Source organism: Sesamum indicum, linkage group LG9 (genome assembly GCF_000512975.1).
Source record: "Sesamum indicum cultivar Zhongzhi No. 13 linkage group LG9, S_indicum_v1.0, whole genome shotgun sequence".
In the NCBI taxonomy this organism is placed as follows: domain Eukaryota; kingdom Viridiplantae; phylum Streptophyta; class Magnoliopsida; order Lamiales; family Pedaliaceae; genus Sesamum; species Sesamum indicum.
In genome coordinates, this window is record NC_026153.1 from 2586718 (window position 1) to 2612110 (window position 25393).

A 25393-nucleotide genomic window follows, 5' to 3' on the forward strand; every position below is an offset into this window, starting at 1 on the left:
ACAGCCCCCCCTCTTTTCTCTCCCCCCCCCCCCCCACTTGTTATTAACAAGTCCCAACCTGAGGGTGGGTGGGTTATTTTGTTAAGTTGACTAAATAAAGGTTTTTTTTTAAGACATACATATCCACAAGGCTCGTGTGATTTCCATAGTAAGATGGGAAATCTGTAAATGCATTTAACAGGGCAGAACGCTGTAATAGCCAAAATATACAATAAAATTTACTAGAATTAGTAGGTTATTGTGAAATTCCCTAAATTGGGGCGTAAAATTTTAAAGTCTACACTCTCTCATCTCTTGTTGCTTTCATTTATTTTCATTTTCCTACAGATTTCTTTCATTCTCTATTGAAATTTTATTTCTTGATTATTTATGCTTATGCTTCTTAACAAAAGGATATGATATGGATTTTTGAGAAAAAAAAAATCTCAATAGTATAGGTTTAGGATTATTTTTTCTATTGTATATGAAGGGTAAAAGAAACATAATAATGAATATGACAATGACTGGTCACCTCTACTCAATATCCTGTATACTTACCCCAGTGGGCCTTCAGCCTTCTTATGAGCTCGTTTTTTCTAATGATGTGGTTGATTATGAAGTCTGAAACTCTGTTGGCTTCAGTAACTAAGAATTCGTAATAAGTAAAACATGTCTTTTTCTTTCAGGTTAGGCTCAGCCAGTTGTTGGAGAATGGTTCAGTAGAAACAAAGAGATTATCCAAGCACCAAGGTCGTGTTCACAGGCTTGCTGTCGAACCAGGAAGTCCTTATGTGTTTTACAGTTGCGGGGAGGATGGTTTTGTCCAGCATGTAGGCTCTCCAAATCCTTATGGTCACAATAAATTCCTTCCAATTCATTATCATCTTCCAACTCTCCTCATTTCTTTTGCAGTACGATCTACGAAGTAATTCTGCTACCAAGCTTTTCTATTGCTCATCCATCGGAGAAAACAATCGGTCTTCAAGTAGTATTGGGCTGAATTCCATTGTTATTGACCCAAGAAATCCTAATTATTTTGCTGTAGGAGGTGCTGACGTTTATGCACGTGTTTACGACATCAGGAATTATGATGTAAATGCATCGACCAAAGCAGGAAGTCCTGTTGACACTTTTTGTGCTCGTCACCTTATTGGGACCCGCGACGCTCACATTACAGCACTAGCTTACTCCAGAACAAGTGAACTGCTCATCTCGTACAACGATGAGCTCATATATTTGTTCCAAAAGAACATGGGATTGGGTCCTCATCCTACGTCTTCCTCATCTGAAGACTTGCATAAACTGGTGGACGCACAAGTATATTCCGGTCACAGAAACTCCCAAACTGTCAAAGGAGTCAATTTCTTTGGTCCCAATGATGACTACATCCTAAGTGGGTCCGACTGCGGTCATATATTTATCTGGAAAAAAAAGGACGGTGAACTTGTCCGTCTGATGGTTGGTGATAGACATATCGTGAATCAGATGGAACCCCATCCAACGATTCCACTTCTTGCTTCCTGTGGGATAGAGAAAACTATAAAGCTTTGGGCCCCATCTTCAAATGTCGTTAGCCCTCTGCCAGATAATGTTCAGGAGGTAGATCAAGAGCTCAATGCTTCTTATCATGTGCTTGATTACCATTTCTTTGACTCTTAACCATATCTCGTCTGTGGACAGATAATGGAAGCCAATAGGCAAGGTCGGGAGGACCATTCACGGGTAACTCTTACTCCTGATGTGATCATGCATGTTTTGCGTCTGCATAGGAGGCAAGCACGGGTGTATATCGAGAGAAGATATAACAGAGAAGATGTTGAGAGTGATAATGATGGTGACGAAGGGGAGTCTTATGTTCTGGGATTTTCCGATGGCGATCCTTCCGAGGAGGGTGGAAACTCCAGAGAGTGTAACATTAGCTAGATCAGACATGTAATTATATCCGAGCTTTACCTTTTTCTGTTTATTCTTGCTGCTTCTTGTATAATCGAGCGCATTTTTTGTAATTCAAGATTTGATGTTTGGGCCACACTTCCTCTTGTGGAATATCCTTTAGTGCAGAGGCCTTGATAAAAAGTAGAATAAAAACCAACAAGTTTATCAACCTGGAATCATTTTTCAATTTCTGTTGGAATCATCCACAACATTATCAACACCTTGGTACTTGTACAATGATGCACACACAAGAAAGTAAGCGAAATTCAGTGCTCCCAAGGTACAACAAAGCCAATACACATTGTCCAATCTCCCGTCATTTATATTTTCTGGCAGCCACTCCGTCACCCGTTCGACCACGTCAATCACTGCGTTGCTCAAATAAAACGCACCGCCGATAGACACAGCAACAGCCGCAGTTGAGATAGTCTTTAGCGACCCCGGAAATTCTTGGTAGTAGAAAGCAACCTGTCCGGCAAAGTGAAACGCTTCTGCTATACCAACAGCAGCCAGCTGAGGCCCCAGCCAGAAAACTGACATGGGAATCACAGAACCATTTGTTTGGTTTTGAACATTCTCAGACTGTGCTATTTTCAGCCTCTTGGACTCGACAGCTCCTGAGATAGCCATGCTGAGTATGGTGAAGAGATGTCCGACCCCGACACGTTGAAGAGCTGTAAGAGGGTGTGCAGCAAGTCTTTCCCAGAGGGGGAATAGAATGCGGTCTGTTATTACTATTGTTATGGAAGTTGAGATCAGTGTGAAGACTTGCATTGAAGCTGCTGGGATTTTGAAGTGGGATCCGAGACGAGCATCCATGGTTTTGGCCTGGAAGATGATGAAACTTAATTGGATCGCAATGGGAATAGACAAGATTAAGCCGCTTGACCATATTGGGAGGATCTTGATGATTGCTTTGAGATCTTCTACTTGTTGCACTGTGCAGAGTCTCCAGGGGTTTGTGATCGAACCATCTGGTGTGGTTTCTCCTTCGGTTCTCAGGGCTGCGTGGTTCAAGAACCTGCAGCCTCATGGAAGGTTTCGTTATGAATTGCAAGACAGATTGTGAAACGTGTTGCAAACACAAGAAAGAGTATGAATGATCTGCCCTGATGCTGTACGAGGTTGCTCAAGTTTGTTAAACAAATAGATATACTAACCTGAAAAACTGTGTAGGAGGCTTAGCCACTGTCTTGATGGCATCTCCATGCAGACCATGATAATAATTTTCACTCTCCACTGGAAGAACCATCTTCCTTTTACTGATGGCCGCAAAGACAACGCATGCCAAACTCTTGAAGGGGCTGCCCTGTCGTTCGACAAAACAGTAGAATCTGGTACCGGACAAGAAAACTACTAAACCGAGCACATTGGCCACAGCGCAAAGGCTGAACCCCCACGTCCAGCCCACGTTCTCCTCCACATATACGGTAGCGGTGGCGCTCACAATATTGGCTATGTACATTGTGAAAGTGTACCAGTTGAAGAAAATATCTTGATGTTTTGGGGAGTGGAACTGGTTTGCTCCCATTGGTGCAATAGTGAAACGTGAGAATGCAGTGCCCAGAGATGCTAGAGCCAAGCTGAGGTACAAAATTGCAAACTGAAATTGTGAAGGGTATTTGCAATGTTGTGATCCCTTTTCACTGCAGGTAGGAGGCCTCAGCTGATTGATTGCTGCTGTTAATACAAGCAGCACTATTCCCTGCACCACCCAAAACATCAATTTTATGCATCAACTATCTCATATACCATGTGGAAATCTCCGTATTATCCTTGCGCTCTTCTAAAATTTAGTAAATTACAACCACCTCCCTTGAGATTTAGCATAATTACGAATGATTTCGTTGTTTGAAAAATTACCAATACCTCCTTAATTTTAACGATCCTCTAACAAGTAGCCAATACGTTAAGTTTTCATCCATTTTTTATTGTGAACTGACCCAAATGCCCTTATGGTTTAAAAATTATAAATTTATTTTATTTTTTGAAATTTGTTGACTTTTTTATGGATTAAGTGGATATATTTTTTATAATTTTTTAAGAAATTTCATCAATCCCATTTGATTTTTTTATAAGTTTTAATTTATTTTTTTTAAAAAGCAAAAAATACAGTAAGGGCAAAGTTGATAATTTCATACCTCCATCCAAAAATTACATAATTTCATAATACACAATTTTAATAATTTCTCTTCATCTAACAATGATTTTTTTTATATGCTCGTGCGGACCGCGTGCAACAACAAGTAGTTTATCCTAAAAAAACCTTTGTCATATAAATTTTAGAATACCCATATTCACCCTTTAATTTATTTCTTTTCTTAAAAAAAATAGTCAAAATAGTAATTTCATATTTTTTTTTGATCTCACAGTTATATTCTTTTTTTTCTTTTTTCTGTCAATCAACTAATCCATATTTTTCTCTCACAAACTTTTATATTTTTAATAAACTCTCTATTTCTTTCTTCTTGTGGATTTCTTTTTCTCCTTCCAAAACCATGTTAGTTTTTTTTATAATTTTTTTTTCTTTATCTTACTCCATATCTTTTTTATATATTCACGAGAACCACATGTAAAACGACTAGTAATAAATAAAAATAACTTCAGATGGGGGGATATTTTACTCGTAACCATATGGGGATATTTGTAATTTTTTATCATAATTGCGACTAGTGCTAATGTAAATACTAACAATTAAAATTTATTTAATTTTTTTTATCTTTTAAAAGAATAAAAAGAATTTCAAAAATTAAAATAACGGGATGACCATTTGATCTTTAATCATAGAACGTATACATATAATATTTTAATATTATAAAATAAGTTAATGTAAATATCAAGAATACGTTTTTTTTTTCTCTTAAAATTTTAAAAATTAAATTAGTACTTTTTAATTCAAAGAATAAAACCATAGTTGTAATTAGGCCAAATTATAGGGGCTTCGTGCATAAATTACCCTTTTAAAAAAAAAAAAGGTAAGGAACGTGGGAAAATTGTAACCTAAATCAAATTTGGTCAAACTTGAATTAATTATATGATAATGTGATTGATATACAATTTAAAAAAAGAGAAATCATATAACAAGTATATTACACTTATTGTGTGAATAATTTTGTCTGACCAAAAGAATTTTCGAGTAAATAGGAATATAATATGTTAAATCATTTAAATAAGAAAGCGAAAGAGCAAAAAATGAGAGGGTAAGGTAAGTAATAAGTACCAACAAAGAAATGAGAGAAGAAAAGCAGATGACAGAGAAGCAGCCTAAGAAGGAGTCTGCAATAATTGCTCCAATAATAGGAAGCACAGTGATGCTCCCATTCACATAGTTGTAAACCTTAGTTGCATCTATGTCTTTCATGTTGAACTCCTCCTTCAGACACGTTATTAGGTTTGTTACCCATCCTGCCGACATCGTCAACCCCGCCACCGTTGCTGTATATTTTTACACCAATCACATAACAAGTATATAAATTAGAAGGTGAGAGAAGAAAAAAACCTATGATGAAAGGGAAGGTGATCCAGCCCCCTCGCCTGTCAACCCGACCCGGCTGCGCTGCTGAACTTGAAAAACTGCCCATCACCATCACCCTTAATTTTCCTGGTGAAAGGCAAAGGTTATATATAATTGTAGGAGGTGTGTAATGAACTCACTCTCATGCAAATCTTCTTCCTGTAACATTAACAACCATTCTTGCCTTGCCAACCTAACAGCTCAAACATTGTCCCCCACATTAATACGGGTGGGTAAATGAATGGGTCAGGTCATATTTGTCCAAATCTAATAAAAACGGGTTGAACTTAAAATGGGTTTACAAAATTTAACTGAGTTAAGCTTGTTTTCGATCTAAAGGAATTTTTGACAGAATAATAATTAATTTTTTATGGGTTAAATAAATGGATTTGTACGGTTCAAGTCTAAGTGTTTGAATCCATAAGAAACATGCTAGTTAATCTTTTTTTAGTTTAATGGCATGAAAACACAAATATCTCCCACATCCGGAGTTTACGCAGTTGCCTTTTTGTAATAAAAAAATAAAATATAAAGCTACTCGCATAAACTAATATAAAAAAAAAGGGAAAACAAAACAAAAATTCGGACCTAGTTTTTATTGAATTTATGTAGGAATAAATCCACAGGAAACATCATGAACAAGTAATGGCTAATTAGAATAAACAATGAATCAAATGTAAGAAAACATAAAACTGAAGCCTCCTAATTTTCCACCTTTAGGAGGACAAATTGAGAGGGAACTTACAAAGAGTGGAGTCTGAAGAGCAGATTGATTGTTGTTGGCTTTTGCTTCTCTTTTGGTGCAGAAATTATTAAAATAGACAAATTAGCTTTTTGTTTTTTGCTTTTGGAGTAGTGGCAGTGACAAGGTGGAAGTATTTATGATTTCTTTTAAGGTTATAAATGTAATTATTAACAACACTTGGAGGTTATAATGTCTTTTGAAACCTTTGTTCAAAAAGGAATGCAATTTTTGAAATTATGATGATCAAATTTAATTTTAATTCAAACTTTTCTTTTTATGGTTATATTTTTCTTTTTTTTTTTGTTGACCAAAGATCAAATTCTGTTGATTCGTTTTAGATTTAGGATCCTATCAAATTCAGTACAATTCAACCCTAAGGCTCGAATAATTTTGTGGTTTGGATATATGGTTGATAGGATTCGAATGGATTTGTTGTAGAATTTGATAAATTAATAAAAATTATAAGTTGTTTACTTGATTAGATTAAGTGATGGATGAAAAAGTTTTAATAGTAAAAAAAGGTTGGAAAATGTCCGCGTCTACCTGGATTTCTCAATCAGACCACATATGGGCTGACTTCATATCAAGCCCAATCAAGACTTGTCCATGCTTGTAAGATTTGAACTGAGCCGATATCATGAAAAGAAAATAATTTATACAATTGTATAGATAGCACAATTCAAATTTATACTTAAATGTAAACAGTCCTTAAGAATCTTAGAAATCTTGATTTAAAATTAATTGGGTGGGGTTGTATTTATGGATCTTTAACTCATGTTCCCACCAATAGTGTATCAATAATAGTTTTAATAACTAAAAAAAACACCTAAATATTTGTTGAGGTATAATGATATTACAATCAACTACTTAATTTTGGGAAGCTATGCATGTGGGAGGATTTGAGAAAGAACAAAGTAGGATTGTAGGGATTTATGTTTGGACCACTTCATAGATTAGTCTGTTGCAGTGTTCATGTTGTATTGTGTCCGTTATTTTTTAGATTAACATGGCATGATATGAAAATAAATTGGATCGTCCTGAAAAAGACAAAGTAACACGATTCCGAAAAAATGGCAGCTCATAAGATCCTTAATGCAAAGATGATAAGTTTCTCTTTTAAAAGTTTAGGAGTGGTAGCCCTTTCATGACAAGAACATGGAATTTTGGGGATTTGTCAACTCAGGAAAGTATTTATTGTCTCTCAAGAAAAGGAAATTGGAACTTAAGGTTGAAAATTCTTTTATGACTTGTGAGAAAAAAATAAACTACTACCCATAATAAAGCTTAAAATTCCTTATTACTGTGCAAGATGATGAATAGGTCATAGAGCTGCAAAGATTCAAAGAAACATCCAAGAATCATATCAACTCTTACTACATCCATCTGCAGATTTTTCGACATTCTGATACTTGTACAAGGATGCACATACAAGATAGTAACCGAAATTAAATCCTCCTAGGATGCAACAAAACCAGTACACATTATCCAACCTCCCCTGGTTTATATCATCCGGCAGCCACCCCGTTGCCCTCCGAATCAAATCTATAATCGCATTGCTGATATAAAATGCAATGCCAATAAACATAGCAACGGCTGCAGTCGACGTGCTCTTAAGTGACTCTGGAAATTCTTGGTAGTAAAGTGCAACTTGTCCTGGAAAATGAAATGCTTCTCCTATACCAGCAATAGCCAGTTGTGGCACCAGCCACAAGGCCGACATTGGGACTACAGCGTCTGTTTCGTTCTGCACATCGTCCAAACGTGCTATTTTTAGCCTCTTTGACTCCACAACTGCTGAGACCGCCATGCTAACAATAGTAAGGGCGTGGCCGATTCCAATGCGTTGGAGAAGTTTGGGAGGCCGATGAGTGAGTTTTTCCCAAAGGGGAAAGAGCAGCCGGTCTATGAGAAAAATGGAAAAGGAAGTTGAGATCAGTATGAAGACGGACATGGAACCGGCTGGGACATGGAAACGGGGTCCTATATGACGGTCCATGCTTAAGGCCTGGAGAGTAGCCAAGCTCAGTTGGATGGCTAGTGGGGTGCACAGGAATAAACCAGTTGACCACAGGGGAAAGATCTTGATGAGGCTTTTGAGCGCTTCTACTTGTTGCACTGTGCATTGTTTCCATGGATTTGTGATGGAGCCTTCTTGATTAGCGTCTCCTTCAGTACTCCTCAATGCTGCACGGTTTAAGAACCTGCAAATGTCGTGGAAGATATTGTCAGATAGGCTACATTTGGCCAGGAGGATTTAGAGAAGTTATAATCAATTGATTGCATAGTAAAGAATTTGAAATTTATTAATATTCAATAAAACTTAGTTCAAAGTCAGAATTGAAAGATTTCAAATTCTTTCTATTATGGACGTTGGAATTCTTAATTTCAAATCCGTCCATTCAAATACAATGTTAGGAATTGTAAGATGGAATTGGAACTCTTGTGAAGAAAGAAAAAGGGAATCAAATACTTTTGTGTGTTCATGTTGTTACTTTGCAGTAAGACAGGGCTACCTAACCTGAAGAAACGTGTTGGACACTTAGCATGTACATTCAAGTCATGGTAATAATCTTCGGTTTGGTCTGAAAGAATCATTCTTCTTTTACTGATAGCTCCAACGACAACATGAGCCAAACTCCTAAATGGGCTCCCTTTTGGCTTAACAAGGCGGTAGAACCGGCTGCCAGACAAGAAAACAGCTAAACCGATCACGTTAGCCACAGCACAGAGGCCGAAACCCCATGCCCAATCGACGTTATCCTCTACATACACTATGGCCGTGGAGCTAACGACTGTTGCTGTATACATTGTGAAAATGTACCAGTTAAAGAAAATCCCTTGACTCTTTGGATTATTGAATTGGTCTGCTCCCATCGGTGCGATGGTGAAACGAGTGCCCGCATTTCCCAGAGACGCCAGCGCTAAGCCGAGATATAAGACTGCAAACTGAAGATGAGAAGGATATCTACAAGCATTCGACCCGTTTTCGCATGATGGAGGTCTCAAGTGACTGATTGCTGCAGTTAAAACTAAAAGCAATGTGCCCTGCACTTTTTAATTTGACAAACATAACATATTAATTGGGATATGATATATATATATATATATTAATCATGAGACTAGAGGTATATATAGAGGAGAGTACCAGCAGAGAGATGAGAGATGAAAACCAGATGACAGAGAAACAGCCGACAAAGGAGTCGGCGACTATCGCTCCGATGATAGGAAACATTGTAATGCTTCCATTGACAACGTTGTAAATCTTAGCAGCACTTATGCTCTTAATGTTGAATTCTTGAATCAAGTACACGATCAAGTTTGCAATCCATCCTCCAGCAGCAAGTGTTAGCCCAGCCATTGTCCCTATTTTTTCCTCCCAAAAATCGCATGTTATAACCAGAATCATCACTTTTGAAACATTATAAGTTCTTGTTCCCATTTCCCACCCTCATTATTAGTACTATCTAAATACCTTAAACTTGTGAAACATTGATACGTCCACACAAAATTGAAGCTTAGTCTAACATGCGATAAATTACGTGCACATTTATGAATTGGTGTTGTAGAGACAGGAAAGAAACCTATGATGAAGGGGAAGGTGATCCAGCCACCTCGCTGCGAACGGACCGACGGCGGTGCTGCTTCGTCTGAACTGTCCATGATATGTCACCTCTGAACTGCAGCCTGTTTCTGCTAAGCATCCACTAAGGTTGAGAATCTTATCCAAAATATTCTGGTGTACCGAAACTTATTATTATCTATTCATAGCATAACAACCTATTCTACGTCCGGATTGCATTGCCAACTAGCAAAGTTAGAATTCTTCTTCCTAAAATAATCAGACAACTATTTTTTCTGCAAAGATACAGCAGACTGACTGACCCCATTCGCAGAAAAAATGGGCTCATGAGGAATATAAAAAAGAAATTCTCTTACACACTTATCACTTAGTACATAAGCATTTGGTGAATTAAAAGAATAGTTTTTGCTTGATCTTTCTTGAAGTAACAATCATGAGAATGATGTCTCTACTACTTTTCTGTACATATGTAGTAATAATTGGAGGAGAATTGAGAGCAATGTCTCACCAATAAGTGCGCGTGTGTTGACTTGGAAAAAGTGGGAGATGGGAGATGGAAGATTATTGATTTGAGGCCAGTTTTAAATTGCTAATGAATGGTCAATACTGTAAAGGATGAAGGAAAAACTAATTCTCAACATATACACTGTGTGCATTTGTTTGACTTGTGTAATTCATGTTGTTGTACGTATTACATCATCGTAAAGAGTCTCAACGTTTTACTTGGACTAAGAATAATCATAAATTGTCTTAATTACGTGGTTCTGACTTTTACCCCTCTCTCTATGTTGGAGCGAGTATCGTTAATGTTTACACATATTGGTTCGATTGTAAAGACAGGGTGACTTCCGAAGGTTTTGCTCGAATTCTTATGTTGATGCAATAGTTGTTTTGGTAGGTAATTTGTAAGTATACCTTTACGCGATGTGGTACATCAAACTTTCTTAATTTTTTATGGTGATTGAATGGAAACCACCTAAGAGAGAGATAACAAATTAGAATACATTTACAGAGTTTAGATTGAAGGACTGAAAATTTGAGATATATTATAGCATTTCATAGGAACAGACATGTCTGAATTAATATGTAATCTGTACATAACATAATTTCGATGTGCCAATGAAAAAAAAAGAAAGAAAATTCTCAAGCCCTCAATACAGGACACACTCTAAAACAAACACAGGAAAAAATCTCCAATTTAAGACAGGACAACCTCAAAACTTGCCAGGTAGCATAACCTTGCACAAGCGAAAAAATAGGATGCTGGTTTGCCTATGAACATCATATGGTTATTAGACAAGTCCCAGAAAGATCTGCAGGCTTCGCTTCCTTCCGTTGTTGCTTAAATTATGTGATGACAACTAGAAAGATTTCCATGCAGATCGATAAGTCTTTATTGCTTAGAGAAAACACTATTGATATGCCTTGTTATTGCATCATGCATAATGTGGGTTTAGGTCCAAGGCCTCCTTGTAAATCATGTCCTTAATCTGCTCCTCCGTCAGCATTTGCTGCTCAAAATCAAAAGAGAACGACTGCGAGCATACTGGTTCATCGGCTGCATCGTGTAGTCTTGCGAGGTAAGGATGCTCCAGAGCTGCTTCGACTGCAAGAAAATCAAACAAAATTGATCATGTTTGAGCCGTATGTAAAGAATGGAAATGGACACAAATCAACCAGGTAGGAAACAGATAACCGAAAACAAACAATGAAAAACAACAGAACTTAATGTACCTGTTATTCTCTTTGTGGGGTTTACTGTCAGCATCTTATCCACAAGATCGATGGCTAGAGGGTTCACGTGTGGGAAAACCTTCGCTAAGTTCTGACGAGGGTGTCGTGGGAGCTGCCTTATGTACCTTCTTGCATCCTCATTTCGTGTGAAATCAAGGTCGGAGTCGGTTGGCGTGCCTAGAAGCTATATGCAAAATCACTGAAATGAGCAACTGACAAATAAAAACTCACAACTTTCTGTACAACTTATTCCCACCACAGAAGTAAAAGTTATGACAAACACACCCAATAGTGCAACTTTAGTGACTACCTCAATCAGCAAGTGCATTTGATGAACGTGATCTTTCCCCGCGAACAGAGGCTTTCTATTCATGAGCTCCATGAAAATGCACCCGACCGACCACACATCAATAGCGGCAGTATACTCGGACGAGTTCAGCAACAGCTCAGGTGCCCTGTACCACCTGGTCACGACATACTCCGTCATGAACTCATTTTCTGAGTTGGGCCGAGCAAGGCCAAAATCACATATCTTGAGATCACAATTAGCATTCAGCAACAGATTGCTCGGCTTCAAGTCCCGATGGATCACTCCAGCAGAGTGTATGTATTTCAGACCTCGAAGGATCTGATACAAGAAGTACTGAAAACAAACAGATTTTAAAGCAAACTTTTAGTCTCGGCTCCTGAGCGTTCCTTCCCAGTTCAAGAAATGAAAACTGGAAACAGAGAGATTGCAACCTGACAGTGTTCCTCTGATAATCCCTGATTAGACCGGATTATTTGGTGAAGATCGGTGTCCATGAGCTCGGTAGCGATGTAAACGTCGGCAAATTCTCTCCTTAAAGGAGGAGGAATCACATCTCTTATACCAATCACCTGTACTCACCCATAAGGACTAATATCAACTAATTATGACAACATGAAATTCAAGAAATACAAGGTCATAAACCTCAACAACAGTGTCAACTTTCAGAAAAAAATTAAACAGAAAATATTCAAAAAATCATTTGAGAAAATCAAATCAAGATTCACTCATTAGGCCTACTGGACAAAAGTTCAACTAGGCCCTCTTGCATCCCGAATTTCTCGCATCATCAATTACATCATTCAATACACTAATATCAAACCAGCAGCCAAGAATTGTATAATAATACGAACATTTTCGTGGTCCAAGTGGCGAAGAAGCTTGATCTCCCGCAGGGTCCTCTTTGCGTCCATATAGTTGTCGAAAGCATTCGCTATCTTCTTAATCGCCACCATCTCATTTGTCTCCGAGTTCAAAACAGAGCTAAATTCAAAAGTATATCATGATCATAATCAGTTCAAGATAATTCAAAGTAGTTCCAAATTAAATGTGTATGTATTTATGTTGGTTACCAGACTATGCCGTAAGCGCCACGGCCAATAGGTATGATGGGAGGGCGATACTTGGTGGTGATCTCGAACATGTTGCCGAAGATGTTGTACTGTATGTAGTGTCCACCGTGAGTCGCCACCGCCGGGAAATCAGGGTACTGGCCTCCGGCAGCTGCTCCCATGTCGCCCATATCTCCTTGTATGAATTACTCTCTCTCGTTCGTATGCACGTATCAAATAAACTCTGTATATGTCTGAACTTGCATGTATGTATGAATCTGAGTATGCATATATATATATATATTGATGAGATATAATAATTTCTTGGAAGAGGGTTGCTGGGAAAGAGGAAGGTGATGGGGAGGAAAACGCGTATGACAAAGTTGCGAGCCGCCTGTGATCAACGGCTGCTTTTGGTCTTCATTTGAATCCTAGGAGAGGAGAGGAGTTGTCCATTTCTCTTCAAACTGTTAATTATCTTGTCAACGACTACTGTCCGCAACTCTCTCTTGCTGTCGGATCCCCCCGCCATATGTATATACATTTATTTTTAAAATTATCCTCTTGGTGTGTCTATATATATTAGGTAATAATTTGACACTAGTAGCTAGCTTGGAATCACTATAATATAGAATGTGACAACTTTTATTTTCTAAAAAAAAAGATGCTACATACATTAATTTCCCATGAAACAAATATCTTTCCATATATATATATCCGTATTTAATGAATTCGTTTGAGTATTTTATTTAATGAAATAAATTTCTAATTATAAATTTAAGTTAAATTATATTTATACCCCTTAAAATTTAATTTAATTAAATTCGTCCGATACTAGTAGGGTTCCATCAAATGGGTTCTGACCAAACTTTGAGCATTTTATATGGATAAATATTTTCTTTGACCTCAAAAGAAAAGCGCTTTATTTTCTATGTGATAATTGTAACTTTTCTAAATTAGTAAAGGGAAAGAAGGTTTAAAGTCATTGAGAGTAGAAAAGAAAGATACGTATATATATACAAATGTTCTTTTTTCCCCTAAACTATTTATGTTCGTAACATTTTATATCAAAATACATGTATATTTGTATGTTGTAAAAGAGAATATACAGAGATGATCGAGACAAAAATAAAGATGAAAGATGCATTGATTGGATAAGTGAGAAAAGGACGGGATTGACCCCGAGAATTGGTGCGAGTCGGTGTGAGAAAGTAGGGATGGGAATGAGTTGGGGCAGTGGTGGAGGCCGCCTCGAATTAGGTGATTGGATGCAAAAGGAACATATAAAAAAAATATGGAGTAAAAAATAGAGACATGATTTTAACATGTTAAAAAAAGGAATATACATAGATATATATTTCAATATTTTATACTAACATTCTTTCAGGTATACCTACCAACTTGGGGTAAAATTGTCATTTCCTTATTTTTAGATTTTAATTCTTTTAATCATTTCTTTTTTCCTTTTAATATCGTATGGGATATATTACATATAATTATCTCAATCATCACAGCGCATTTTGTAAGTTTCCAAAACGATGAGGGTGAATATCGTAATTAGACCAAATTTTGGGGATGAAAAGGGCAAAAAAAAAATGAGGTTGAGGTTGCACGTTTCTTATAGGTTAGGAGAGAGAACACCACAGAAAAAGTGGAAGGGGTTCTTATGCTATTAGTTTTCAATTCAAGAACTCAAAAAAAAAAAAATTTCAAAAAATCAACTCATTTTAAAATTAAGTATTATAATCACTTATGAGCTATTCGGGAAATTGAATTTATTTGAGATTGTGTTTACGTCATTATATAAAATATACTTTTTGATAAATAAAATACACATACATTCCTCCTGAACGAGAAATTACAAAACAAAAAATCGTAAGAACCACATCAAAAATATCTAGATTATAGCATCCCCAATATTAGACAATAATATTATAAATTGTTCTAATTTACAAGTTCAGGTGAACCACAAATCTTAAAATGCTCGATGAGTCCACACATATTAGCATATTGAATCAAATTGAAATCAGGTGAGAATAAAAAGATGGGAATCTAGAGCTTGAGATATTAAATTTATGAACGATTTTTAATGAATTATCCCATAATATATATATATACACACATGTATAGATATTATTAAAATTTCGGGTGACTTGTTAAATTAATTGCCCTGGACAGGAGTTAGTTGACTGGGTCCATATATCTATTTATTTAGCTTGCAAATAATGTTAAAAAAAATTAATAGAGCACGTCGACGTTGACCAAAAGTCTCTGTCTCTGTCTCTGTTTCATTCCCAGACAGGCAGCTTTCTTCACCCTCAGTCCTGCTATGGATTATTAACATTTCTGTTAATCTTAAAGTCACCAAAACACAAAAGTATTGTGTGGATTTTGCATATACTTTTGTTGACAAATACACTGCAAGAAAATATAATATTATTGACGTTATAGTATACTAATATGTGATTGTGCCAAAATTATTATTACGAATTTATATATAATAATTTTAAATCGTAATATAGTTATTAAAGACAGAATTATGTCAAATTGAAACTACAAATAATTAGTAACATGTTTATATTAATAACTTAATGATAGCGGAGATGTAATGATAATTATATTTATAATCATTGCATTGTGATTATACATATATTATTAATTATTTATTGTTGACAAATTTATACACAATTTTGTTTTCGTTAATTCTTTCTAATTGGTGTCTTTTACTCAAATATTGTCTTTGTTACAACTATCGAAATCATTATTGTGACAAGATAGAAGTTTATCCATACACCAAATCCAAAATTTTGAATCCTTAACTTTGACCAAAATGTTTCAAACACACCACGATGGGATGTGTCCGGAAGGAGAAAAAATGGTCAACATTAATGTTGTTTTCTTGCATTGTCATTTTCTTTTTTCTTATTGGGAAAATAAATTAATATAATGTGTATTTGTCAACATTAATTTTGATGGTATGAATCCTACTCAATGATGAAATGATCAAAATAAATTCTCCCTTCATAACGGCAAAATACCTATTTGGATCGAGAATCCATGTCTTTCTTCCTTGAATCGGTCGCACCCCTGCCTTGACAACCCTACTACTAAGCTGCAGATTGCTAACAACAGCTCAGGATCATGTCACATAGCCCATATAAGTGAGTACATTTGATCATATAAACACAACTATTTCATTTATGGTCATGTTATTTATAATTTTTACACCATAATTAATATTTATAACCGACCTCACAAACTGATTTAAGCGAACCTAACAATCTATTTTCTTCTCAGGTTTTTAAATACCCAATCTAAACTATCTTCGAAACGACTTCAATTTTCAATTCGAATGAAATTTAAAATTCATTAATAATTAATCCTCTTAAGCAAGCAGTATTGGAGTTTCACAAATTTTTTTTCTTTTTTTATGATATTGCGTATATATGAAAATTGAAAAGAATACTCTACTAAATTGTTATTAAATTTAGTGAGTGGAAACCGAGTCTACGTACCCTAGCTCCAAGTTTGACTCCAACATTGTCATGTGTGAACTATATTTGGAAAACGTCAAGCTGACTTCGTACAACCTTAAATCAATTCAACTTATTTGACCTGTCCAGAGTCGCGTTTGTTAAAGAAATCAATATGTTCTACAAAGAAAAAGATGAACTCAGTAGTATACTATTTGTAATGTTAAGCGGGCACCGACGCATGATTTTGTAGTATTTATTAAATCTTAATGATGATTGTAAGATTTTTGGGTGCAAGTCAACGCATATAACCCGACAAGAACACGTAAAATCGCACTTCCCCGGGAGCACTTTCCCAGCCACTCTTCCATGGATATTGCACACGTGCATTACTTTGTGTTTGGTAATTGAACGCGTTACTGCCCATTTATCATACTCCCTATGTCAAAAACAAAACCCTCATTTTTTTTTCCTTTTCTAAATCATAGCAAATTACGACTTAAAATAAACTTATCATGCCCTCTTATTAAACCATTAATTTGAATGCTGCCAACTTCAATTTTTTTTTTCTTTTCTAAGTTCTCATTTTAAGTTTCATGCTTAGTCAAACTAAAAAATTTAAAAAGGGGAGAGTAGAACAAATCTAACATGTGTTAAGATGACTACATTCAATCAATCACTTAAGAGGGGAAAAAAGAAAAAGAAAAACTATTATTCAGAACGAGTTGAGCAGAATCAATTGATCTCTCTTTTTAATCTCTACACTTACTATCGGTTAATTCATATTAATTACACAAATTTTATTCAAATTATAATTTCCCATGTTTTTTATCGATAGCATGAGACATGAAATTGCGCTAGGAGTGCCATGTGACTATGTCCAACACCTAATAATGGATACAGAGAACCTTAGCTCCATCGGCATACGCATGCGCGCGCAATTATAGGATGGAGAGATGGAGAGGTGTGTAACATCTTCTCGCTTAATTATTTCTCTAAAACATGTGTAAAATCTTGATGACTAGCAACATCGTCAAAATCCAACACAGCCATCAAAAGCAGTGAAGGAATCTGCACTCCATCTGTGAGGAAAGACGCTCTGTAGCTTAGGCTTCGGCAAATCTTCAAATTTGCAGTAACATGTGAACAGAATAGCGCTTCTCACACAGAGCCTAACACATAAACCTTTAACATAAATTATGGCTAACCCCAACTCAGAGAGCTTCATGTGGGAAACTGCATAATCTGCATAGAAGCCATCCTCGTCCTAGTTCGAAATAACTACAAGTCAGCACAGAAATAAAACATGCAATGTATGAGTAGGGAGGCAGATCTACACACCGCCTCATATTTCTCAACGAGAGGCTGAAACACAGGGTCGGATAGAAGTGCCTTGTCTGATGGCAACTTCATAAAGCCTTCTTTATCTCCACCCAGAAGCTCGCTGTTAACAATCGGATGGAGAAATAAATTAGAGGACAGCGGCATCAACATGTTATGTGCTAATTCTAAATCCAAAAATATAAGAGGCTTATAGGTCTCACGTAAAGTAAGAGTTGTCAAAGTGAGAGGGTTAGCCGTCCCATGGTCCCTCATATCCTAAAGGGTCCTTGTGGCGTCTTCCCTGTATGATAGAGGATTATTTATTTAGTTGCTGGTATATGAAAGTAACCATTTCCCGGAAGTGGCGTCGAGGAAACCAAAAAGTAATAGCAAGAACAAAACAGAGTGTGGCCACCAGAGAGTACAACATTATCCTGTTTGCTCAGGCCCATTTGTTTGATGAAAACATCGCTCAAGTGGTCACATCCTGCGTTTAACAACAGATGAAATAAGAAACAGGATAGACGAAAAACATATACAAACAAAAGGAAGATTCCAATGCAACTGAAATCTTAGCTAAACATATAGTCTCTTTCTAATTACCGAGTGGGTAGAATGCTCAAACTCACCCTTGGTAGCATTAGGTAGGCGACCTTCAGTAGGGGGCTCTGTCCTGAGATATTAAACCATCAACATTTTTCAATTGTCGCAGTTGTAATGCTATTAAGTATTAGTTAATACTACATCCACGCCATATGGAAATGGAAAAGGAATGTTGTTATTATTTCCCGAAGGATAATTCTACTTAAAGGATAAGACCACGAAAAGAACAAAAAAACCCTCACGTTCAACGAATAATGATCACATTTCTTTATTCATGTGATACATGATAGCCAGTCAACAGGTAATCCAGCATTTGATAAGGCAGTCCCCGGAGCTAAGAAAACTACGCTATTCAAAGCAATCCGCGGGTTTCTAGGGGGGCTTTGCTCAGTATGTGATGCAAAACACAAGATAGAATACCAAGAAGTAGACTTATATACTCAATTTTCGTAAAGAATATTTGCCACCAAGAATTTATCACAATTAATAGGATTAACCTGTTATAGCTACATAAGCAGGCCACAAAGAAAGAGCCTCCTTCAAGCAGAAACCGATTTATAATATGATAGAATTTATCACATTCAATGATTCATTAACCAAAATGTGTTCCGGATGTCAGATTAGATTATTCCTCCACAGAATTGCCATTCAAATATAAAAAGGGAAAGCCATACATACAGCACCACCGCTTAACACCATACCCTCACAGTAACAAAATAACTCCTGAAGCATGTCCTTTCTACATAACAATACATTGAATAAGTTAACGGTTCAGAAGAAGAGTCCACTAACCTGCCTTCCAGGGTGAAATGGAACTTCAGGTCCTCCAGCAACTTCAACAGCAACAACACCAGCCAACTGTATGGAGTGGAATGACACAAAAAGTTCAACTACCTAACACTTCTTGTGTTGTTTCAAAGTAAAAGATATACTTTTCGAGAAAGTACCTGATAGAAGTCAGCATAAGAAAGCATGGGGAACTGCTCTTGATGGGCTCCAAGAGCCTAACAGCAATTTCAATGCCATTGTTGGCAGTATGTCCTTGCTCAGCCTTTAATCTCGTGGTCCCAAAAGGGCCTGCAGTCTTGCTGCTCATATCAAATGTACCAGCAGAGTGCCGCCTACAGTAACAGCAGACTGTGTTTCTAATTGTCCGAACTAAATGTTATAACAATTTAGCTCAAGAACTTTGCATATCTCCAACACTGACAAAAGCACATGTAATATCATATTATCATATATATTTTACATGTATGTATGCGTGCATGTGTATGTCTTTAAAGTTACATGTAATACATTCTTGGCCTCATCAATATGGAAAATAGGCTGCGGATACCGAATTACAATCACTACAGATGATGACAGCTAGCGAACTACAGAACTTTCTCAAACCAAAAACAGTAATCCCATTTTAAGCTGCAAAGTGATAGATTAATTACTACACATCTACTAATTCACAGAATCATTAGAAATGTAGAGCAGATGGAATGAGGGTGATCCAGGTCGCTTTTATGGGTCGGGGCGTGATCCTCAATTACTGAAGGTCAAGAGTCGATTCGAAGCCGGGATGTGGATCCGGAGAACAAAGAAGCATGCCAGGAAACCCCAGCTAAGGCCACTCTTAAGTTAGAATAGGTGGGGTCTAGAGGGTTTAAATATCATCCGGGGAACAATAAATGCAACATAAACGACATATTTACGTGTTCCCATGCAGGCCGATGTGTTAATATTTAGTAGAATGTCTACCCTAAAAGATCCAACAACTAATAATTTAAATCTCAACTCTGGGTCGGATTGGGTGGGCCAGTCCAGCAACCCAACCCGCTAAAAAGTGGACAGATCTTGGGCCATTTTTGTTATTTTTCTCTTATTTGAGGAGCATTCTCGTCATTCTATTTGAAGCATGAGAGGAGCGCAGTGCTTGAAGGCGATGAAACCTCTTAGCTGCTTCTTGCACTTCTCCACGGCCTTCAGGTACTCCTCACTCACCTTTGAGTAGTTCTTCACCATTTTCACCGATCTCTACAATCAGATTCATTTCCATAACACAAAAAACTCTGATAGAATACATAAAATCACTTCAACAAACAAGAAAACAAGAGGTAATCAACTCTGATCCTGAAAAACATACAGGATCATTAGCATTTCATCTACACGCTGAAAAAAAAAGAAGGAAAGAGAACAAAAATCAATGCTGCGATCAGAAAGTAGAAGAGAGAACTAGTGTGGAGAGCGCAAGCAGAATGAGGTGAGTACGTAGAGAGGGCCGTTAAACATACAAGAAAAGAGTGAAGGAACGTTTATGCGGAGCCGTTGGATCGCAATGATTGGTCCCCAGGAGTCCGAATCTACGGTTGGCATTTTATGAGTTGGGGACGAATTGGAAATAAACAACCGAATTTTAGCACAAAAAAAGGAGGAAATATTTAATTGGAGGTATTGTGCAAAGCTGGGAGTATTTGGTCTTATGGTTGTTGAGAAATAACCAAAATGACCTCATTGTTCAGTTATTTTTATTAATTAATGCTAATTTTTTCTTTATAAGCTTGAATTTGGGGAAAAAATTTAAAAATCGATATCGAAAGAATTCCAATATCTTTACATTCAACTCGTTCACATTATCAACATTAGTTCAAACTCGACAAAATAGATAATGAGCTACTTGATGATCAGTGCTGCAAACAAAAATAAAATTTCTTGATAAAGTCATGATGACTTCAACAATTATACCCTTGATGGAAGTGTTATAATGGTTGCAACAACTTTTCTAGCTCATAGTTAAACAATCACCTTCTCCTTCAACTTAACTTCCACCTTTGGTTAGTAATTTATAACCATTTGAGAGTGATTTATGCTGCAACCGCTTCCGCATGTTTTAGTAGAGAGGGGAATTAATGTAGATTGCAAATGTTAGATTCTAGACATATATTTTTATGATATGTACAAATAATGTCAATACTACTCGAAAATTTTAAACATATAAAATATTTATTTTAATTATTGGGCCTGGCCCAATCTATTTTTTAAAAATATATATAGGGTCGAATCGTGTCTAAAAATAAATTCAATAAGTTTTGTGCTGATTTGTTTGGATTAATCTGTCGGTATGAGGTATTGGACGTCTTGACTCCTTTTCAATTTATACTGTACATGAAACAAAAATTTTAAGTCTTTCCAATACACTTATTAATAAAAAAATGAAAAAAAATATGACATCTCACTATTTAGATAATTGGATATTAAATTTGTTATTTATTTCACTCTAAAAATAATAAAAAAAATCATCGTAAAATGAAAAAGAATACATAACATGCATTTTTATTTGTATTACCCGTATAAAATTTAAATATCGGTGTAATAAGAACAGAAACAATTAATGTATTCCAATTTTAGGTTCCTCATATATTACAAAGAGTCAAATTAGGAACAACGATAATAACAAAAATTGCAACATTGTAGTACGGAAATAACAAATAATTATTCTTTTTATTAAGCTTAAATTATAAGATAATATTGAATTCAAAATTTCGAAAATTCAGCAATCATGATATACCATTCATTTAAATCTCTATTATAATTCTTTTATCAAAAAATCTTTTTGTTGATTTTTCCAATTTCAACAAGGAAGAGCACCAAATTAGCAATTGGGTTTCCTCCCATTTTCAGTTGGGTCGCCCATTCATCGGCATCGGCTGCAAGAGAGGAGAGATCTGAACCCGGGTCAAACCCAAGTCGAGATGGAAACCCGATCCGAATAGCAACAGCATAAAAGGGCCCATCATCCGAAGCCAACCCTTTCTCTTTTCTCACTCTCATTCTCTCTCTGAATACTCAGTCTTCTTTGTGGCTCTCTTTCTCTCTCTGTATCTGTATCTATATCTCCATATCGCTGTTCATCTTGTATCCTTTTTCTCGATCCAATCATCAACTGTAAGTCGCCGCATCTCCAATCTCAATTCGCCCTTTAGATCCCTTATTTTATTTACAGATAGCGGATTCAATTTTCTTTCTTTTTAATCAATCAGGTTGAGCTTTGTTGATTTCTTGAATTTTTTGAGTTAAATTGATGCTCTTGAGTGTTCTTCTCAATCGGGTTTTGATCACGACCTTATATTTTTGGAGCTCTGTTTTGTTTATTTTTCTCTACTGGATTTAATTTTGATTTTTTTAATTGGTTTTGTAATTGGCCGAGATATTTGATATTTCTTTGTCGATGGTGATTTTAATTAGGAAAAGGTGTATAAATTATATGGTCATCATGGTTAAAAGTCCTTTGCTTTTTCACTTTGGATTGGGTAGGTAAAATGATTTCTATTCCGAACTAGTGAAGTTTATCTTACCTAGATTCAGACTTTATCCTTTTGCATTTGGTCGATCTTTTTCGTTTTTTACTAATTTTGAATCTTTGTTGTGATGATCTGTTGTTTTTTGTGCTGGATGTTGGGCCACTTTTGTTTTGTTATTGCATTATTAGTAAATTCAGTTTAATCTACTTGTAATTTTTGGTTGCTTCTAAACATGTAACGGTTTTGTGTTCTAGTCGAATTAATATCTACTTGTATGATATGTAATTGTCTTAAGGCAACCATGAGCGACGAAGGAGAGAAAACTTGCCCCCTCTGCGCTGAGGAGATGGATTTGACTGATCAGCAGTTGAAGCCTTGCAAGTGTGGCTATGAGGTATATTACTGCATGTTGCATGTAGATTTTATTTTTATTTTGTAACATCTGCCGGAGTTTGCATTTCTTTTGCACCTGTATTACATAACTGGCGATTGGAGAATGTAGTGCTTTTGAGCTAACTTTTTTAAGATTAGCGTAGTAACTCGTGTTGCAGTTTGGAACCATGTGAAATTGCATACAAAACACATACCAATTGTAGGAGGGTTTCATCTTGCTTTTGTGTTGGTCGAATTCGGTTCGTTTGCTGAGGTCTTGCTGCCGTTCCACTTCTCTGGCTGGCGATAACCAGAAATTGGACATGTGATTGGGATTCTGAGTGCACTGAACTTCTCTTTGATGGATTTGTCGGCATCCTTGAGGAGGCTGGTCCTGTTTTGCCCAAGTTCTCAGTAGATGTGACACCTTGGTTTGCTATACTTGTTACCCAATTAAGGCTTGAAAAGGATGCTGAGCTATGCTGAAAAAGTATAAGTTTGAGGACAAAAGATGCAAAATGGTGTTATGATGCCATTATTATGAAATATACTGTGATAATTGAGAAATGATCTTGGAAGAGGTTGAGATGAGGGAGGTGGTTAGGTTATAGTTGAATGCCTTTTTGCAACTGACAGGATCTGCTCTTAGAATCAGTTTCCTTAATCAAGGAGCAAAACCTTTTGTGGTCCTTGATAGTTCTGCCTGATACTGTTGCTCAAGTATCAAAACTGGCACTTTTGGTGTATAGTTCAAAACCATCAATTTGTGAGTATGGCATGATTGCTCTTCAAGATAGTTCAGATAAATGCTCATTGCACTGTGTGTTCTCTTTTCCTCCTTTTCTTTAGTTATATTTTTTTGGAGGCGTCCTATTATATTTCTTTCTTGTAAGATTGAGGACTTGGGATTTTTTTATTCACCCAGTACAAACTGAGAGAAGTAAATATAGAAAAAAGTGGAGAGAGAAAAATTGATGTTTTCTTGTTACATGTTTGCCTAGGCCAGTCAACTTTCTTTAAAATATGACTTTTCATATGGTTTGCAGCATTATCTTTAACATTTTATTGCATGTTCATTGCATGATCCCAAGTTAGGGGCCATTAAGTATTACTGATCATAACTTATAAGACTTTAAGCCGCATTCTAATTGATACTAGGCTGAGAAAGGAGCTCTTTCTTTCTATGTGTAGAAATGCACATGAAAAATAGTTATTAGTGAATATGCTATATTGGCATAAATAATGTTTTTTTAACTTGTATAAAAACTAACAAGTTAACCCTATGTGTGAGCACGTTGATGTGCTATTTAAACCACTCCAAGGACAGAATATATTTTTATTTTGCCATTCTCTCAACTCCAAGACCAACCTACATTAACATGCTATTTTGGACTTTTGCTTTATATCATTACTTGAGTATGGCTTGCACCTTTCCTGACCATACTTTGTTGTACCTGACTTGTGATGATTTACTTCTGATGGGTGTTACTGTTACATATCTTTTACTTTCAATGACAACATACCTGTTGGCAGTATATGGGCACCATTCCTTTCCATGTTTATTGCCAACTATAAGAATGCATCTGCCTCTTGAGCTAGAACTTTAATGAATTATTGTAAGGAAAAGACAAAACCATGTTGGTTTGCTCCTCTTTGTCCAAGAGTTCTCTCTGAGTGTTTCTCTTGTCCCCTTTTTGTTTAGTCTTCTGTGATCTATGAACTATGTATATGGGATGCTGAAATTAGTGGTGGTATTAGAACATTCCAAAAATTTGCGGTTTGGATTTGTAAAAGAATGAGTAGCTCTTTCTCCGAGCTTGCGAGAAATTAACTCTATGGTCTGACTAAATACCAATAAAAGTTTGATATTGAAAGCTTTTCCAAAATATAAGTCAGTGAGGGGTATAGCTGCTACAGCAACAGGTGTTGCAACTTCTTGCTACATTTTTGTGTACGTAGCAGGTAATCTGTTTTTAGCATCAAATAAGAGCAATAGGAGTTGAGAATCAGTCATGTTTTCAAGAAATAATAGACACTGCTGTAATTGTGATGGCTGTGCCGGGATTGTATTTGCTTACTGTTAATTCCTAGCTGCATTGACAAATAGTTATCTCTTACTATCTATATGCTGTCAGAAATGTTTGCTGCTTCCCTTTTCTTCATGTACTGAATTTTCTGCTTATATGGACGCGCAATCTTTTCCATTCTTGCAGATTTGTGTTTGGTGTTGGCACCACATAATGGATATGGCTGAGAAAGATGAGACTGAAGGGCGTTGTCCAGCATGTCGTACTCCTTATAACAAGGAAAAGATTGTTGGAACGGCAGCAAAATGTGAAAGGTAATTACCATAAGGCGTTAAGTGGACTATTCTAGAAGATCTCCTTTCACTCTTCGAAAAGTAAGGTTATAGTGTTCTCTGCCCTAATTATGACCTGCTATAAATTTAGCAGGCTGGTTTCAGAGATCAATGTGGAAAAAAAGCAAAAG

The 25393-nt window shown here is 36.3% G+C and overlaps 5 protein-coding genes across 8 annotated transcripts in view; 1 reads left to right on the forward strand and 4 right to left on the reverse strand.

The window, feature by feature from the left end:
- LOC105170341 (DDB1- and CUL4-associated factor 8) overlaps positions 1–2055 on the forward strand; it is a 5787-nt gene extending 3732 nt beyond the window's left edge. For both annotated transcript variants that reach the window (XM_020696854.1, XM_011091069.2), the window contains 3 exons: positions 666–809; positions 892–1578; positions 1660–2055. In XM_020696854.1, the coding sequence (XP_020552513.1) occupies positions 666–809; positions 892–1578; positions 1660–1902 (1074 nt within the window). In that variant the 3' untranslated portion in view covers positions 1903–2055. The remainder of the gene's footprint in view (positions 1–665; positions 810–891; positions 1579–1659) is intronic.
- On the reverse strand, positions 1856–6259 carry LOC105170340 (protein NRT1/ PTR FAMILY 2.7). The gene is made up of 5 exons (XM_011091068.2): positions 6174–6259; positions 5414–5515; positions 5135–5349; positions 3075–3619; positions 1856–2935 (listed from the first exon to the last, which is right to left on the reverse strand). Exons 2-5 carry the CDS (start codon positions 5499–5501, stop codon positions 2098–2100), a joined length of 1686 nt encoding a protein of 561 aa, XP_011089370.1. The 5' UTR covers positions 5502–5515; positions 6174–6259; the 3' UTR covers positions 1856–2097.
- On the reverse strand, positions 7452–10088 carry LOC105170342 (protein NRT1/ PTR FAMILY 2.7). Its single transcript, XM_011091070.2, has 4 exons — positions 9755–10088; positions 9319–9536; positions 8692–9218; positions 7452–8374 (listed from the first exon to the last, which is right to left on the reverse strand). Exons 1-4 carry the CDS (start codon positions 9831–9833, stop codon positions 7537–7539), a joined length of 1662 nt encoding a protein of 553 aa, XP_011089372.1. The 5' UTR covers positions 9834–10088; the 3' UTR covers positions 7452–7536.
- LOC105170343 (mitogen-activated protein kinase 3) lies at positions 10774–13133 on the reverse strand. Its single transcript, XM_011091071.2, has 6 exons — positions 12868–13133; positions 12649–12778; positions 12229–12366; positions 11798–12130; positions 11488–11671; positions 10774–11359 (listed from the first exon to the last, which is right to left on the reverse strand). The coding sequence occupies exons 1-6, from the start codon at positions 13035–13037 to the stop codon at positions 11190–11192; spliced, it is 1125 nt and encodes a 374-aa protein (XP_011089373.1). The 5' UTR covers positions 13038–13133; the 3' UTR covers positions 10774–11189.
- On the reverse strand, positions 17061–20766 carry LOC105170828 (L-ascorbate peroxidase 1, cytosolic). 3 transcript variants are annotated; one of them, XM_020696664.1, is made up of 6 exons: positions 19193–20766; positions 19038–19103; positions 18272–18315; positions 17864–18129; positions 17661–17763; positions 17061–17586 (listed from the first exon to the last, which is right to left on the reverse strand). In XM_020696664.1, exons 1-4 carry the CDS (start codon positions 19339–19341, stop codon positions 17963–17965), a joined length of 426 nt encoding a protein of 141 aa, XP_020552323.1. In that variant the 5' UTR covers positions 19342–20766; the 3' UTR covers positions 17061–17586; positions 17661–17763; positions 17864–17962. The 3 variants fall into 3 exon arrangements, with proteins under 3 accessions (XP_020552323.1, XP_020552321.1, XP_020552322.1); XM_020696662.1 differs by lacking the exon at positions 19193–20766 and having other exon boundaries at positions 17661–18129; positions 19038–19140; XM_020696663.1 differs by lacking the exons at positions 18272–18315; positions 19038–19103; positions 19193–20766 and having other exon boundaries at positions 17661–17943; positions 18071–18130.